Genomic DNA, 18,164 nt, shown 5'->3' on the forward strand with positions numbered 1-18,164 from the left:
AATGATGATTATTAGCCATTCAGTAGAACTTTCCCAATGTCATTTGGCTTGCAATTCTCACACCATTTTGTGTACTGTATGTTGAATACAGTGCAATATATGGTGCCAGAGCAGGAGGTTTGCATTGTGGTACAGGATGGTTTGTATATTTAGTAGGAATAAGTTTGACCTCTCCGGGGTAGACATGCATGCACAACTCGTCCAACTGAGTTGCTCCATTTACTTCATTAGGCAGTCCAGCTGACAGAGTAATAACATTTGTTCTGAGAGACTTGCCTTTAGATCTTTACTGGGCCATAGACATGCTGAGTGGCTTGCGGAAGCTGCTTCTTTTCCATCCTTGGTTTTCTGTCTGTAAATTGAAATATTAGTAATGGTTTTCCATTCCAGGAATGAGAAATCTCAGGCACAGGGCAGAATGTGTCCCTCCACCCTACGTAGCCTTTAGGTGTCTCTCTAGGCCTCAACCTCATCCCATGCTAGCTAGGCTTGCTCCACCACCTCCTTGAGTGCTTAACTGTGACTGCTTCATGCGGGCCAGGATGGAGTTGAGCATGTTATGTATAGATACCCCTGACTTTTGCAGGCCTGGAATGTCATATCCATTACTGGATATGCCCATTTTTTGCTTCTGGTGCTGCCCATTCCTAGCATGCAACCCGTGAAGGTTGCTCATGGGGGAATGTGACATTTGGACTGAAAAATGTCCACCATCCCACCTCTATTCCATTATGAAGGTATTCCATATTCTTCATGTTCTGGGATAATCAATAAAACCAAGGAAACGTCATCCTTCTCAGTCATTGGAATCCAAATCGATCAATAAATATAGGCCTAAATTCACAACAGTTAGGCATGGTTAAGCCTATTGACCTCCAGTGGACTTAAACAGTTACCTGTGTTGGATTTAGGCCATATATGAATTGTTCTGTTATTTATTGATCAATTTCCTTCAGGCTTGTAAATATGGTCATATATGGAAATTTCATCTGTAAAACAGAAATTATAAATATCTATTTCTTTAACAGAATTGTTGATTAATGGTTGCAAAATATTCTTTTCAGCCTTAGTATATCAGGATGGCACAAGAAAGAAAAATGTGAGAAGAGGAACCAGATTAGATTCTGAAGAGAAAAGATCGTACACATTAGAAATTTAGTAAAACTGAAACATCTTTATATTTCACATAAATGTCCAGATCCTGAAGTTGTTTACTCTTAGATAAGTTGCATTGATTTTAATAAGGGCTCTATATATCCAAACTAGTATATTTAAGTATTGCAGAGTTCATTAAAATTCTAATTTAAGATTCTATTTGTTTTGTATAATCTTTAGATGTTGCAAAAATGTGAGACTTTTTTCTGAATTGAGAGCAATGGTGGGAAGCCTTCTCTGTGTGTGGTTATCCAGCAATCTTTATTTCTTCTACAAAATTCCAAGTGTCTTGACAACATCACAACCCTGCCATCAATAGAACAAATCAACAACAGGCAAAATTATAGCAAACTAAGCTGTCAATTGACAGGCATATCCCCAGCTATAGAAAAAAGACGGAAAACAATGTGTTTTGATTCTGTTTTAATTGGAGCAGCCTAGATAAGCCAGCTTTCCAAAAATATGTATGACAAGCTGGCAGTTATATTTTGAGTCTGCTACTGTTTACATAGAAACCTACCTTCCCAGCCTTGCAGATGAGTCTTTCTAGAAGTCGGGCTTTTTGCAGGTAGAAATTTTTACTTTTAACAGCTGTAAAACAGGCAAAAACGCAACATGATATACAGTGGTACCTCTGGTTGCGAACGGGCTCCATTCTGGAGGTCCGTTTGCAACATGAAAAGGGCACAGCCCGCAGCGGCGCATCTGTGCACACGCAGGTTGCGATTCGCCGCTTCTGCACATGCGCGTGATGTCATTTTGCGCTTCTGCGCATGCGTGAGTGGCGAAACCTGGAAGTAACCCTTTCCAGTGCTTCCGTGTTGCCGCGGGACGTAACATGAAAGAACGTAACATGAAGCAAGCGTAACATGAGGTATGACTGTACTGGAGATTTCAGCTGTTGAATTTCTGTCTCCTAGAGCTGTTAAAAACAATGGGTTGGATTGAAAATTGCCTAACTAAAAGAGGAGGCGATACAAGTTGGTATGTTAGGTGCCCTGAGAAATGGTTCATAAGAAAGTAGAATGCTTGGGTAAGTGAGCCAATCACATTCCCAGAGCAGCAAGTGAGGATGTTTGGACAGCACCTGGACAGCGGATATCCAGTGCAGAGAGTGAAAGGGAGACTTTTATTGAGTCAAAGAGGGGAAATGATATAGCGAGGGTTAAAAAGTATTAGAAATATGTGGAAAACACTTTTCAACGCAAAGCATTTACGATTGTTAAAGACTATTGTGGTTTAAGCCATTTATTATTATTTTTTTAAAAAAATACACGGTGAAGAAGCACATATGGGAGGAAGACAAAGGCTGTTTGTTGACAGTGCTTACTTGGCTAAGTAAAAGTGGCATGCGAGGGCAAGCAATTCCCTGAGTTATTCATTCTAAAGGTGCGGTTGGTCTGTAGTTAAAACATCAACAGGGTTCTAACTGTGGTTGCATATGTGTACCTTTGTTCTGCTAGGTGGGTTGATTAGGGTTTTCTTTTTTAACATGTTTGATAGTGTGAAAAAAGAACATTCAGCAAGTATATGATCAATTTATAATTTTTACCATGGGATGTCACTAGAGTGCAGATAGAGATGAACATGTTAAATTGCTATCTTAAGGATTTGTTTAGCTTGCTCATTAAAAATACAAGCAAACAACCCTTCATTAAAGCATGAATGCATATTGTAGGGATGGAATTCAACACTATAGGAAGTTGAATAATTTTATATTACATTTTTTTATTCATTTCTCCTTCATTTTTGTGATAATTGAGTTTTTGTTGATGTTAGTCTTATCTAAAGTATTTTTCCCCACGTTGTAAGCCACCTTGAGCATGGTTTGAACTGTGGAAAGGTAGCATACAAATAAAATTAGGTATGTATGTGTCAGATGGCAATGGTGGTTGCTCGTGAGTAACCAGTCAGGACACCGACCTGTCTTTTACAGGTTTTAGTTTGGTGCAAAACTATTTACAGTGCAGAACCACAAGTTCATGTCTGCCTCAATCGCTAGCAGAATCCGGGAGTGGTTGTTTCCGGGTCCTCCCTCAACATAAGAGCTTAGTCACCCCCAGCCTTTTCCTTCCTTCTTTGCATTTTACACCTCTGCGCAGGGCGGGTAACGGAAGAGACGTGCTTCCCTCCTGGCTGGCTTGGGCAGGAGCGGTGCTGAGGCTCTGAGCAGCATCCTCTGGTCCCTTCCCCTCTTCCCCACTGGAGGAACTGCTTCTCAAGATTTTCGGAGGTTCCCTGTAACCCAACTGCCCCTCTGCTTCCCTACCCTGTTCCGATGGCAGTACCCTGACAGTATGTATGTAAAGTAATGTGCAGATGAATTTGGATAAGATGTTTTGGCATGTTCAGTTACAAGTTAGTGTGTTGTGTACGTTGATGAAAGCTTTTGATTCAACTCTTGCTTGCTTTTGGATTGCACCCAGCAATGTGATTTCTGGATCCACCGAGCCATCAATGAAGACCCGCTTAGCTGGGTATGCATGTATATTCATCACTTAACTGCATTATCAAACCATTACTTCCATGTGGGAATGGCTCACCGCAAGGAAAGTGAACTTTAATTTCATCTTGCCTCATGTCAAAGACAATATTTTTTTAATGGAGTCAGTTGACGCATTCAGCTACCCATCTCTAACGGAGCTGGCCAGAGGTCGAACAATGTGGTTCAGGCAAGACACAGTATTCACATGTAGTAAAGGAGGGTAGGAGGAGCCATGGAGGGGAGATGTGCGTCTTGGGATCCTGGGTTGTCCTGCTGAACACTGATGGGTGTTGTTTTGTGTTTGGAGTCCTGAGGCAGGGCTGCCTGCTATAGGCACAGAAGCATTAGAATTCTGTTGAGGTTCCTGTTTGTGTTCTGGAGGCTGTTTTGTATAATTGCCAGGAGGTCCTACACACGAGTAGGAGTCTGGCAGAGACACATGCCCAACTGGCATGTTCTCTCCCTTCTGGTCGTTCATTCGGGAGATTCAAAATCTTTCTCCAGCCTGAACATCACAGCGGCTGATACCTTAGAGGCATCAGCACACTTCAGGATCAGCAGAGTATAGGCAGTCAGCGTACAGACTCAGTAGCGCAGCATTTGGCTAAACTACGTTTATTTTCATATAGACATTCGGAGCATCGTAACTCAGCTCCTTCCTCTTCAGCATCAGACAGCAAAGAGAAAGAACAAAGGACAAACGTCCTACATCACAGAAACACAGCAATACAAACATCCTGTCTCCATGACTTCCCACAATGTGGAATGAAAACATACACTGTCATGTGATAAAAACAATCCCATGACTGCAACACGGGAAAAGAATCCTAACAGAAGCGCTCTCTTTGGATGCAATGTGTCCTTTCTCCATAGTTCATGGCAATGTGGATGGGCAGCTTGCTTAATATTCTATTCTTCCCTCCTACTGAAGTCCATGGGAGGGAAATAGCATGTGCCAGATCTACTGTAGGCCTGGTGTGAAGTTGCCCTGTTGACAGGTGTGGTCACAGATGGAAGGGGTATGCAATATAATGCAACTATATTCCTTTCCTGTGCCACCCATGACTTGCTTTCAGCTTTTCTGCTTCTGTATTGCAGTCATGCTTCTGCCTAATCGTGTTGACTATCATCTGGCAGGTTTCTAGCACAGGAACCATATTTATTCAAGGAAAATAATAAAAACAAAACAAAGATCAAAATCTGTGTGCAGTCATTTCACCCAGTTACTGGGTTAATTCCCATTAAAATTGGCATATCAAAAAGACAATTTATTCCAGGTTCTCACCAAATCCTGTCTGAACTGAAATAACCTTAAATATGTATGATTTTCAAATAAGGAAAAAGGAAAAAGCCTCCAGGTTCCTAATGAATACCCATGATGGCAAGGCATAGTAGACCAAGTGTGATAAGAAGCTTTATCCACAGCAATAATTCAGGAGCCTGAAAAATGCATAATTTATAGATCAAAATATTCTCTAGTTACTAGTTAAAACTGACAAACCAGTATCAGTTGTCAGATACTGATTTTTGCTACTCAACTGATCATTGGCTTCTTCCTTCTCATTAATGTAAACATGGATATATTCGTGGGATTCATTGGGAGCTACTGGATAAGTGCCATGAGATTTCTGTTGATTTCTATATATAAAATGTAAAAAAAGAGGCTTCAACATTACAGTTCCATTTGAAGTCAAATGCTAGCATTGCTGCACACAAAAAGGAATGTGTATTGAAAGTATGGGAAATTGTACTGTTTCAACCATCTACTCCAGGAATTATTGATGCTCTGCTTCAGTAGTGGTGTGAAACTTACTCTTCATTATACGGATAGGTGCACTGTAATACCATACTCTATTTAATATAGATTTGTTTATTTGTTTGTTTACCCTATGATTATTCTTGCATCTGTGCTTGATTTCCTCTCTGGTTGGCGCAACTGAAGTTTGACCTTGTCCACATAATCTAAAACTGGTTTACTGTCCTAACTCAGTTGTAACAGATGAATGCTTTGCAACCGCTGTAATTATAACCTGTACAAGGAAGGCAAGCAGAGCGGAAATGGACAAGGGTTCAAAGATGGCAAGACTTACATTGGCTTGCTTCCCAGGCAGCACTTGAACTGATGACTTAAGGAATGGCAGTCAGGGATTAGGCAGAAATTTATGCTGGCTAGAGGGGAAAACTAAGGAGATTAGCCAAGGAAAACTCCTTGCACCAATAGGCTACAGTGTGCCAGCTAATAAATCCTGAACTGCATTAAGGCTTTTGCCTCTAGCTTCCTTGCTGATCTGACTAAAACGGATACCTTCATTTACTGCAGGCACGCCTTTGCCCTTTCTCCTTCCTTCAGTGGATAGGACCTGGGTCTGGCATCAGAGGATTCTAGGTAGGCCGTTCTGGCAATACTGCAGCACAATAATAGAATGGCATTTTACTTGCAGGTCTTCAACTGGACACAAAGGCCAAATTTGGGATATAAAACAAGTAAGCAAATAGATAATTAAATGCTGCAATGCTTAATTACCTAGAACTGGGTTGGGGGACCTGTTGCCATCTAAACGTTATTGGACTCCTAATTCTCATTAGCCCCAGCCAGCATGGGCAATGGCCTGGGGTGATGGGAGTTGTAGTCCAACAATATCTGGAGGGCCACAGGTTTCCCATCCCAGATCAGGTAGAATGGGTACCATAAGAACCTTTTGTGAGCGCCAATATAACCTTGAAAGGCACTTTGAAGCAACACCCCCCCCAAAGTGAAGGCTAACCTAAAAAGTAAATTGACAGAAATGATACTTTTTTTTCTTAAAGTAACTCTATGGTCTGCTCTGCATTTATCCAATTTGCCCAAGGCTTTGTTTTACTTACAGAAGTCACTTATCCGCAGATTTTTTTTAGTCTCAAAGGTTTTGAAAGCAGCATACCATCATCCCAAGGTTACATGTGAAGAGGAGAGATAAGGAGATATTAATTGTTTGAACTTACCCTGACTAGAAGGATATGGGTAGGTGGGGGCAGGGACAGCAAACAGAAAAGGTTTGTCATGTTTTCACTGAATGCCTGCTGTGAATCTAACCCTCTGCAAGTCAAAGAGCAGAATAATAATTGCATGTTGGTTCATGCACAGATTCAGCAACTCTGACAACCATGTCTTGTGACGTCAGTCTTGATTTTAACACAATTGTTTCCAACAGAAAGTGTTGCAAAAGGGATTGTAAAGTAACATAAACATAAAAGTTCTGCATTGACAGAAGATTTTAGATACATCAGGGTGGTGCCTTGTATCAGAACATTGAGCTGTTTAAATATTTGCTTTAATGCCCAGTCTTCCTTAGCCCTGCATCATGAATCAGCAGAGAAAGCATGAACTAGAGGCTACAATGTGGATTTTTCTAAGTGAGAGCATTCCAGGTTTTGAATTCCCACTAAGCATCCTAAGTGATGTATGGAAGTGAGAGCTGGACCATAAAGAAGGCTGATCGCCAAAGAATTGATGCTTTTGAATTATGGTGCTGGAGGAGACTCTTGAGAGTCCCATGGACTGCAAGAAGATCAAACGCATCCATTCTTAAGGAAATCAGACCTGAGTGCTCACTGGAAGGACAGATCGTGAAGTTGAGGCTCCAATACTTTGGACACCTCATGAGAAGAGAAGACTCCCTGTAAAAGACCCTGATGTTGGGAAAGATGGAGGGCACAAGGAGAAGGGGACGACAGAGGATGAGATGGTTGGATAGTGTTCTCGAAGCTACAAACATGAGCCTGACCAAACTCTGGTCCATGGGGTCACGAAGAGTCGGACACGACTAAACGACTAAACAACAACAACAAAAGCTACTTTGGCCACCTCATGAGAAGAGAAGACTCCCTGGAAAAGACCCTGATGTTGAGAAAGATGGAGGGCACAAGGAGAAGGGGACGACAGAGGATGAGATGGTTGGATAGTGTTCTCGAAGCTACAAACATGAGCCTGACCAAACTCTGGTCCATGGGGTCACGAAGAGTCGGACACGACTAAACGACTAAACAACAACAACAAAAGCTACGAAACTCAATGAGTGGCCTTGCTCAAATAATCCCCTCTCTTTCAGGGCCACAGTCAACACATTGCTGCCAATATAAGTGACAGCCACAGATCTAGTTCCTCTCCCTCCTTCCATAACATCTACAGTGGTACCTTGGGTTAAGTACTTAATTCGTTCCGGAGGTCCGTACTTAACCTGAAACTGTTCTTAACCTGAAGCACCACTTTAGCTAATGGGGCCTCCTCCTGCTGCTGCGCCGCCCGAGCACGATTTCTGTTCTCATCCTGAAGCAAAGTTCTTAACCTGAAGCACTATTTCTGGGTTAGCGGAGTCTGTAACCTGAAGCGTATGTAACCTGAAGTGTATGTAACCTGAGGTACCACTGTAGTAGAATTTGTCTGGTGTTGTTACACTATAGAGTTGTTGGTTTCACTCCCCCTGTTAGCAGCAGCCAGTGTAGGACAGTGGTTAAAGAACTGCAAAACCTTGTGCTACCCTGACCAGAGGTAAATTAACCCAGATGTTACAACTAGCTGCACAGCTGTTGTGTTTTGGAGTTTGGTCCCTGGGCTTCTTGGGGTGCGGTGTAAAATTCTGCCCTGGCTGCTTTGGAGGAAAGGTGGGAAACGCAGGAAACAAATATAACCTGATGACAGTGGCACTATACTAATGGTGTGCATTGGCACAAACTTTTGTGTCACTTCGCTCTGTTTCTGTGCTGTATTTCCATGATATCACTATGTTCCTCTTGGACCTTGGGCTTTTCAAGAAGTAAGGATACCCCAAATGTTGCCTGCAGAGCACTGCACAGCTCTATATTGCTTTTTAGTTCTATAGCACAGCTGTGGAAGCTTTATTTTTAAAGTTAAAACTTTCATTTGAGGTTTTTTTAAAAAATCCCTATATCGCTCTGCTCTTTAGAAAAGAAAATCCAAAACCCACAGACCAACCCTGAGCTCTTCAGAACTCTGCAGGCAGCAGTCTAGGCAGTCTCGTATTGTTAGGCCTATTGGTCAGTTGGAGGACACAACCAACCACTAGATAGAAAGGCTGATGTGAAGCTGCAAAATTACACAAACACACAAATACGTACCACCTCTTAATTAAGGTCAGAAAGAGACAGACCCCAGTTCCAAGGCATTGTGAAAGAAAGAAAGTCCCTATTACTTCCCCCACAAAAAGCCCCTGAACCCATTTGACCGCAATTTGGCAGGCTTAATCTATTCTGGAGGAGCTATGGAGTGAAAGTGCATTTCATCCATATTGGTCAAAAGGAGTTATAGCTGTTTTTTGATTCCTCTTTATAGTGAATGGGGGAACACAGAGCTTTGTTTTATATGGAGCAGCTCAGAACATGAAACACAGATTGCAGCTGAGAGGCTACAGAGCGAGTGAGAAACAGAGCAGCTTTTTTTAAAAAAAACACACACACAGAGATACAAGGCACATCCTTACAGTGCTGGGGACAAATGGTACACAGGGCCATCACCTTATAGCCTTGTTTGGAAGCTTGTAGAGACATCTGATTGAGGCATTTTTTGAAAATGGAAAGCTCCGATAGTTGGGCCTTGATCCAAACCAAGTTGCCGTTTCTTATGTAAAGCTCCGACAGTATTGTTGAAAAATGTCTTTGTATGGAAATGGAGAGCCCTGTGTTTTTATAAAGACTGCATTCGCATAATTACTGCAGTTCACAGAGTGCATGGACCAAAACCTATTGAAATATGCTGCAGGCATGCCATTGATTCAACAGGGCTTTGGATTAGACCCTCAGAATCGTAACTCATGCCGTGACCTGTCTTCTTTTCAGTATTGATGCATTGTTGCTGAACTCTTACACACCTCAACTTATTTCAAAGTCCTGAATAGCTCCTCAAACTCCTGTTGTTCTTTTATCTTCGCTGTGTGCTTGAACTGTTAGTACAGTGAAAAGAAAGGTTAGGCATGCACAGAGGAGAAAAATGACTCGTAGGTAGGTAGTTTCCAAGGCCAGCCTGGCCTCTAGCAGTGAGCGTAATAGACACAGGGATGTGCTGATGTTTTTGTGATGACTGATAACGCAGAGCAGTGGGACATCTGAAGGAGCAACGTGACAATATGCAGACTGAAAAAACAACAACTGGGGAAAGGACCTTGAAAGATCACTTATACTATACACTGAAAGAAAATTTGCTTGTTCACCATCTTAGCCAGACCACTGCACAAATGATCCTGGCTATTCTCTAATATCATCAAAACAGGATGCAGAAGAAAACCGTGGATAAAATAAAAACCGGAACTTGGATAATTATACTTTACCTAAAATATGTTGCTTATTTGACACATGGGACAGTAAAGGTCATGGCCCTCCACAAAAGAAGAGTTTGGAAGAGTTTGGATTTGATATCCCGCCTTTCACTCCCTTTAAGGAGTCTCAAAGCGGCTAACATTCTCCTTTCCCTTCCTCCCCCACAACAAACACTCTGTGAGGTGAGTGGGGCTGAGAGACTTCAGAGAAGTGAGACTAGCCCAAGGTCACCCAGCAGCTGCATGTGCAGGAGCGGAGATGCGAACCCGGTTCCCCAGATTACGAGTCTACCGCTCTTAACCACTACACCACACTGGCTCTCAAAAGCCCCAAACATTTGCACCTAAGCTCTACTAAGCTGTTGATGCTTGTAGCTAGCTGCCTGGAGGCCTAGCTCCACAGTTATGGGTGAGCCAAGTCCTGAGCTGCCAGGGGGTTGCAGGTCGTGGGCCACTGGGTGAGTTTCACATACAGTCATACCTCGAGTTGAATGTGCTTCGTTTTGAGCGTGTTCGAGTAACGGAGCGCGTTACTTCCGGGTTTTGCCGCTCATGCATGCGCAGGCGCTTAAAATGACTTCACGTGCATGCGCGGAAGCGGCAAAATGCGACCCGCGCATGCGCAGACATGCTGTCGCGTTTTGCGTTCCCGAGGTACCACTTTATAGCTTTATACAAACATAACAACCACCCTGATGGCTCGGGCCAAAGGTCTTGCCTATTGTAGTAGTCTGTTTCCCACCATGACCAGCAAAAAGCTTCCAGGAAGCCCCCTCTCTGCAACAAGCCTTGGAAGCATCAACCCTCTTCTTTTTTGTTTCCCAGCAGCTGGTGTCGAGTGGCATTCTCTCCCTGAACATGGAGGTTAGATATAGCCACCATGACAGCCTTTAATAGATCTTTGTTTCATGAGTTTCTCTTACTCCCTTTTAAAGCCTTCTTACGTTATTGGCCATCTCCACATACCGTGTCAGTGAAAGTTTTGCTTTCTGTTACGAAGTTGCTTCTTGTGTCTTCTGAATCCATTGTCCTGGGTAGCCCTGAGTTTTAGTCTTGTGAGAGGAGAAAAAGGTTATTGCTATCTGCTTGTTTTGTACTGCGGTTACAAAAATCTCCACAATGTCCCTCCTGACCTATCTTTTTAAGTTTTACTGTTAAGCTATCTAATACATTTTTAACAATCCTGTAGTGCTCTAGAAACCCCAATGTACAATCCAGTTTAACCAAAATACCTCTGTTTTTGCCTGAATGGATTTCACTGAATTCTGTGTAGGCGCCATTGGCATAAAGCCAAGAAAAACAGTTTGAATTAATATGCTAATTGTCATCACTTTGGGGTTTACGTTTTTGAAAATCAAGATCTATAAATCCTGCACAGGGCATTAATATCAACTATTTCAGAAATATTATATGGCTGCTGGGATAGCTCAGTTGGTACAGCATGAGACTCTTAATCTGAGGGTCATGGGTTTGAGCCCCAAGAGTGCCTTGCAGGGGGTTGGGTTAGATGACCCTTGTGGTCCCTTCCAATTCTACAATTCTGTGGTTTTATGAGTTTGGATCTATCAGTATGTTTTGACTTCAAAACAGCTGAATTTTGTGCTGATCCTGAATAATGGTCTGTGAAATGCAGCTGCTGCTTATTTTCACACCTGTTACTATAGTGAGAGTAATAACTGATATGAATCTCAAAGATGAAAGTAGTGAGAGGGAGAGGAGAGCGAGCCTGCGGTTCAGACTATTACTTGCACCCATCTTCTTTCCATCAAGTGTATCGGGCCTGCACATTAGCTTGAGAGATGTACTGTATTAGCAAGATGTCACACTGTTCAGATGCTGTAGGGAGCTGGCAGTATGGCAAAAAAATAATAATGGTTGAGGCAAAACAGGAACGTGCTGCCACCACAGCTTCTCTTACCTGGGTTGTATGGCAGCGCCTGTGAAGTGGCAGGTTCTGGCAAGATCTCGCTTCTCTGTTCATGGCGGCAGCGCAGGTGGAGTGCCTGCAGGGGCACTGCCTCTTGGGCTTCCGCTGCCTCAGGTGACTGCTTCACCGCGCTTCACGGCTGAGCCAGCCCTGTAGTTACTAGTACAGTGGACACCTTGAATCTGAACCCAAACAAAACCGATTGGTCCAGAGTGGGTTGTGCCTGTTCCAGCTCCTAGCAGATAAGTATTGTTATGTACTGAAGTTTTCACCCTGTAGATAGTTTTCACTCAGGTCCACATATGCAAATAAGGGATTGAAAGTGACGTTCAGTGATTGGATAGTTACAGAAAATGGTTACTGTTGTGTTCTAGTGGAGCTCTATATAAGCAGGCTGGCTGAACCCTTCAGTTCAGTTCTGTTATGGCCTGTGAATAAACAAGAGCTGTTCGAAGAATTGCTGTGTCGTCTAATATGTTCACCCACAACTTAACAAGTATACTTCCCTTGTGTCTTAATTCTATTGTGTTTTATGTTTGCTTAGTACGGAATGTGAATCTGGTCTGGGACCGTAATAAATTTCATTCATTCATTCATTGCCTTGTGTCTTCAGCAATGCTTGCATCACAGCCCAAGTCTTACCAAGTGGAACTCTGGGAGTCAGCTCCTAGGGGTCGAGGGGTCTTCGGATCCCCAATAAAATATTTGAAGGGGCCGGGTCCATCAAAGTTGATGGGCATTGCCATTCAAATGCTGTGTGTGCACAGTGTCATGTGATCAGTAATGCGGGGCGGGGCTTACTGCCCCTCAATATTATATTCAAGTTAGCACCCCAGCAAACTGAATTTTTCTGCCATCGCTTTGTGTGCCCTGTGATCTGAATTATGAGCTCCCTGTCTGGGGTTCATATATGGGCGCTGCGCTATGTGTTGGTGCTTTGTTACACTGTATATTATACTCTGTCATGGTGACATGGGTGTGACTGAGTCTTTGATTCAGAGGCAGCTTTTAAAATTTCTCCCCATATTTGCACTGTGTGAGGGGCTGGTGTAAAGTTAGATCATTTGGAGAGCATGTGGGATGAAGGGGCACAAGATATATGACACAGGATCTATGACATCTCCATCCTACCTGCCTTCTGCCCACAGCTGTAGCCTGTCTCCCGCTGTGTATCTTCAGAGGCAGAAAAACTTTGTTCTGATGGCATATCTGGGATGTTCCTGCTGTTGCATTCTCCTTGTATATGAGCCCTTTGACAGCTCCATGGACCTCAGCTGGCAGATTGTCAGTACGGAATGTGGCTTTTAATTACTTAATTAATTAATCAGAAAAAAATCTGCTGCCATATGACTTTGGAGCTACTTTTGATTTAACTGACCAGTCTACTAAAAGTTTTGTAACCAGACTAAAGTGTTACAGTTAAAACCACACACTGGAAAGATTTTTTTTTTTAATTGATAATATTTTAGTCATTTATTTCTTCACTTATCTTTTGGGGTGTTTTGTTGAGCATGCTAACTGAAGGACTAAATTACATGTTTTGATTACTTAGAAAACAATAGGAATTATATTATAAAGCATTTCTACCAAGCGTCATAACGGTATACAAATACACATCTAGTTTAAATTCCCCATCTCTTTTGACTGTATGCCCCCCTCCCAAGTTCCTTACAGACCCTGGAACAATTTAGATAGAACTTTAATGCTATTTTGTATTGATGGGGAATTCAGAGTACAAATATATGCCGCAACTCAATGCGCCTACAGATTCACAGCAAGAATTTTGCTTAAGGCAGATAAAATATGGACTAAGATTTACTGAATTTTAGCTTGCAATGGAATATCACGTTTTTGACCTCAAAAGGCCAACCATATCCCACTGTGTTGTTTACTGCAAATCAGCTTGGGATTTCTCCTATGTTAAACATAGTTTAACACAAACATAGTTGACTGTATGAGAAGAGAACAATAAAATAAAAAGGTTATTTCTTTTATTTACTGTTGCACCCAATAAAAGGTAAAATATATTCTACCCGGATTGTAGCATTTCATTTTACAGCAAACAGGTATTGCTTGAAGAGCCCCTATAAATATTATGAATTATTTACATACAGGATGCAAAAGCTGTAAATTGTTCAAGCGGAGCATGAATATTGGATTCTGAGACTTTCCATCTTTTTTGTTCTCCTGGAAAATATATTGTTTAATAATCAAACAGAGTTAAAATAATTAACATTATGCCCATTGAACATACACAAATAGGAGCTGTAAATATTCTAGGTCATTTTCTTGACCTAGAATTCTCAAGTTCCTTTTTTATTGAGACTTTAGGAAACACAGCTGGGCACAATGCAAAGGTGATGTGTACAATCACAAGGACACAAGTTGTTTCTCTGCAGTTTTTATTTCAGATGAAGAGTCAGGCCACAAAACGGCTTGCCTAGTTGTCAGTGGCAAAGAATGCTGTTTCCTAGATCCACAACCCAGGAAGCTAAAAAGTGCCGGTTTGTGAGTTCACTCCATTAAGCAGCCTTATAAACCATTTCAAAAACCAACTTGGAAACTTGGCTCTAAAAATGCTCCCTGGATTGTGGACTGCTACTCTAGCATTAGGCTTTTCATATTTTTTAAAAGTTTACCTGAAAGTTATTTGTCTTAAATATTCAAAGTATTTCTCCCCCCCCCCCTTTTTTCCTTTGCAACAGGAAGGATCGACTGCTTAGGTGTTCTCAGTGCAAAGTTGCAAGATACTGTGATGTACGTTGCCAGGTAATCATTACTCTGATAATTAGCTGCAAATGAATAATGCAAATATGTTACCCTTTTAGCCTTGATATTTTCCCCATTAACTCTTCTTAAGATCTAGGAAATTGGTTGTCATGGCCAGCAAAAATTATACATGCATGCACATGCACAATGAATTTTTTTAATGGTACAGTGTCATTATGTTGCATTTTGATGTAACTTTATATATTTTTATGTTCTGTATTTGTTTTGTTTTTGTGGTTCTTGGTTAATTTGCTTATGTACACTGATATATTGAATTATGTTACTTAAAAATGAATTATTATTATTAGTAGTAGTAGCAGTAATAGTAATAGCAATAATAATAGTAGTATTCTTAGGTTTTGAATGTGGAATTTGCTTTGCATTTTTTATGTACTGGTTCTTTTTTGCTAGGATTTGTTAGCTGCTTAGACAGTTCTATTGAAATATGAAGCGGTATACAAATTAACTGTAACTAACAAACTAAATAAATAAGGGACGCGGGTGGCGCTGTGGGTTAAACCACAGAGCCTAGGACTTGCCGATCAGAAGGTTGGTGGTTCGAATCCCCGCAATGGAGTGAGCTCCCGTTGTTCGGTCCCTGCTCCTGCCAACCTAGCAGTTCGAAAGCACGTCAAAGTGCAAGTAGATATATAGGTACCGCTCTGGTGGGAAGGTAAACGGCGTTTCCGTGCGCTACTCTGGTTCGCCAGAAGCGGCTTAGTCATGCTGGCCACATGACCCGGAAGCTGTATACCGGCTCCCTCGGCCAATAAAGCGAGATGAGCGCCGCAACCCCAGAGTCAGCCACAACTGGACCTAATGGTCAGGGGTCCCTTTACCCCTTTACCTTGTAAAAAACTAAATAATACTTAGCCATAACAAAAACCAAACCAAACACCTGCCTAAAAATGCAAGCAGAAGTAAAGCACTATGTTACATTGGCCGGACTTTGCCAAGTTAAACTGTTCATGCAAAATACACACAAGGTTACTGGGTTCTTTTGCAGCAGCAGGTGCAGCCATGACAGTGCCTAAACTAGGGAAGGCTATGCCTGTTTGTAAGCAGTCCGTATTCACGATGTGAATGGATTCAAATTGGCAGTGATCATAAAGATGTGATTCCAATGTCTTTCTAACTTTAAAAAGCACTGCTAAGATTAGAAGAATGAGACAGACGATTTTGTGTGATGTTGCATATTTCATCTCCTTGCTCCTTTAAAGGCTGCATAAACAGTTGATCATCTCAGTGTCACTTCTAGCATATTTTAAACTCCTTCCCAGCATTTATTTTAGGAACAAAGCATGTCAGATAAAGGCTGGCTTCAAAGAACAATTTTAGTTGGCTCGGGAGGAACATGCCAGTACAGCTACGTTATGCAGAATGATGTCTTAATGATTAGAGACACGACTGTTTATTTAGGGTGAAGGAAACTGGATTCATATAACCTTTGTTTTCTGGATACTTTTGAGTTACAGTTATATTCCGATAGCTCTCGCTTTGTAGTCCATGCGAAACAGCAGATAAGTTAGAAGGGTGAACTTTCAGTGAAGTCCAAAACAATTATTTGCGAGGGGGAGTAAAACCAAGTTGAGAGTGGGGACTTTTCACAAAAACTTGCACAATAAGCTAAATGCACCATCCGCCCTTTCAGCAGTTTTTGAGAGATGGCCTGGTTAAGCTTCTGTGCACACCTTCACTTTGAAATGGCTTTCTAGCATCACAAAGTCAAATCTGTTTGGGTATGTGAATTATACGAATATACCTTATACTTTTTTTATTATTAAAGATTTTCTTGTTTTACAGAAGTATGTGTAATGTCTCTCGTATTTTTTCTATGTAACATTTTTACAAATCAGTTTCCTTTGTTGAGACATTAGGAAGAAAAGGGGTGGAGGGAGGGAAAGATGGGTGGGGTCGGGTGGCAATGTTTCTATTTTGCTTAATGTATGTAGGGCTTGGTGTCAGCGTTGCTCGTACAGGTTCTCTGCTGTTCACTTGTGTTTCTTTGGTGGTGAGAGAGGTTGGAGTTGGCCTAGGGTGTGGTTGTTTGTTTGTGGTTGGCTGTGGTGATCTTTGTTTTTGTGTGTGAGTGAGGTGGGTGGGTGTTTTGGATCAGGTTAGCCATATTGATTTGTATGCTGTTGGTGGATTATTGTCATTGTCTTGCTGGGCTGTGTATGTGATAAAGGGGAGCCATACCGGGGTGAAGGCGTCTTCTTCTGTTTGTCCCCATGTCAGTTTCAGTTTATTGGTTAATTTTTCTAGTAGGGCTGTTTCCCATACTATTTGGTACCATTGGTCCATGCTTACTCCTGACAGGTCTCTCCAGTGTCTGGTTATGGTGTTTCTGGCTGCTGAAAGTAGGTGGGTTATGAGTTCTTTGTGGTGTAAATGGGCATTGTTGTCTTGGAAGGTGTTTAGTAGGACCAATTCTGGGGTGATGCCTAATCCTTGCTTAGTTATTTTACATATTTCTCGTATGGGAATATACCTTATACTGAGTCACACCTTTGGTCCATCTAGCCCGGTAAAGTCTGGCAGGGGTGCTTCTAGCTTCTTATCAAGAGCCCTTTTAGCTGGAGATGTTGCAGATTGAACCTGAAATTCTGACTTAAGATGTTGCGACATCTTCACATTGATTACATGATCTCAGAGTGGCCAGAATTGTGTTAGCAGAATAAAGCAACCACCCCTTAAAAATAATGGTACATGAGGATTCACCCATTGGGTCGTGAACAACGTACAAACAACTCTGGAAGGTATGCACTGAGGATTGATTTAGGGGCCATTTTGGCTTCTCCAAAAATACTTTTTTCACACTGACAATATTGTGACCATTTGGTGCAGGCCTAGTTCAAAGAGAGCAAGGGTGAAATTAAAATATGAGCTGTATAATTTTAAACCACTATTTCATGTGCCAGAAACAGAAATGCTTTTTGTCCATTCAGCTGCTCTTGCAGATTTGTGTATAGTGGCACCCCTTAATCCCATGTCATGCCTCTTGCTTCTGTTGTCTGCCTGCCTGCCAGCCGCTGTGCAAAACCTTAAGCAGAAATCTGGCATAGCAGCAGCAGCAACAACGAAAACCCAGAAAAATCCTTTTGAGGTAGAAATCAAGGGACAGTCAAAATTGGAGGCTGAACATAAATATTCTGAGGAGAGGATTACTGATTCCATTGGGCCAGGATCAGTGTTGCTGCAAAGCAGAAAGCTCCACTGAAAAGAACGGCCATCTTACAAAAGGCAGAGATTTGTTCCTATTCATTTTTCCATAGGAGATCAGATTTAGAGAAAAATAAGGGGGACCTGCAACAAAATGTTGCAGTGTTGACTGACTACTGCTGTTTGAGTGTTCTGGTTAGTCAGCCCTGCCTCCAGGACAATCCAGTCCCTTCCTACCCTGTTTTATGTACCCCTCTGAAGAGTCAGTCAGCTTTCTGTGACCACTGAATGTATGTGATCAGTCTTCATCAGGCTAGTTCTGGGGTTCCCACTCTCTTTAGGAGGTATTTTAGATGCC

At 41.9% G+C, this 18,164-nt stretch overlaps 1 protein-coding gene across 7 annotated transcripts in view; it reads left to right on the forward strand.

Annotated features, from left to right (window-relative positions):
- Positions 1 to 18,164, forward strand: part of SMYD3 (SET and MYND domain containing 3) — a 359,336-nt gene that overhangs the window by 20,023 nt on the left and 321,149 nt on the right. For 5 of the 7 annotated variants that reach the window (XR_013392181.1, XR_003705990.2, XM_028724158.2 and 2 more), the window contains exon 2: positions 14,581 to 14,644. The exons of 1 other annotated variant lie outside the window; for it this stretch is intronic. Coding sequence is in view for 3 of the 6 variants with exons in the window: in XM_028724158.2 (XP_028579991.2) it covers positions 14,581 to 14,644 (64 nt within the window). In the remaining 3 variants the exon portion in view is untranslated. Of the gene's footprint in view, positions 1 to 14,580; positions 14,645 to 16,363; positions 16,384 to 18,164 lie in introns of those variants that run through there. One more of the 7 variants, XM_077925726.1, reaches the window with a different exon arrangement.

Source organism: Podarcis muralis, chromosome 3, assembly GCF_964188315.1.
Source record: "Podarcis muralis chromosome 3, rPodMur119.hap1.1, whole genome shotgun sequence".
NCBI lineage: Eukaryota > Metazoa > Chordata > Lepidosauria > Squamata > Lacertidae > Podarcis > Podarcis muralis.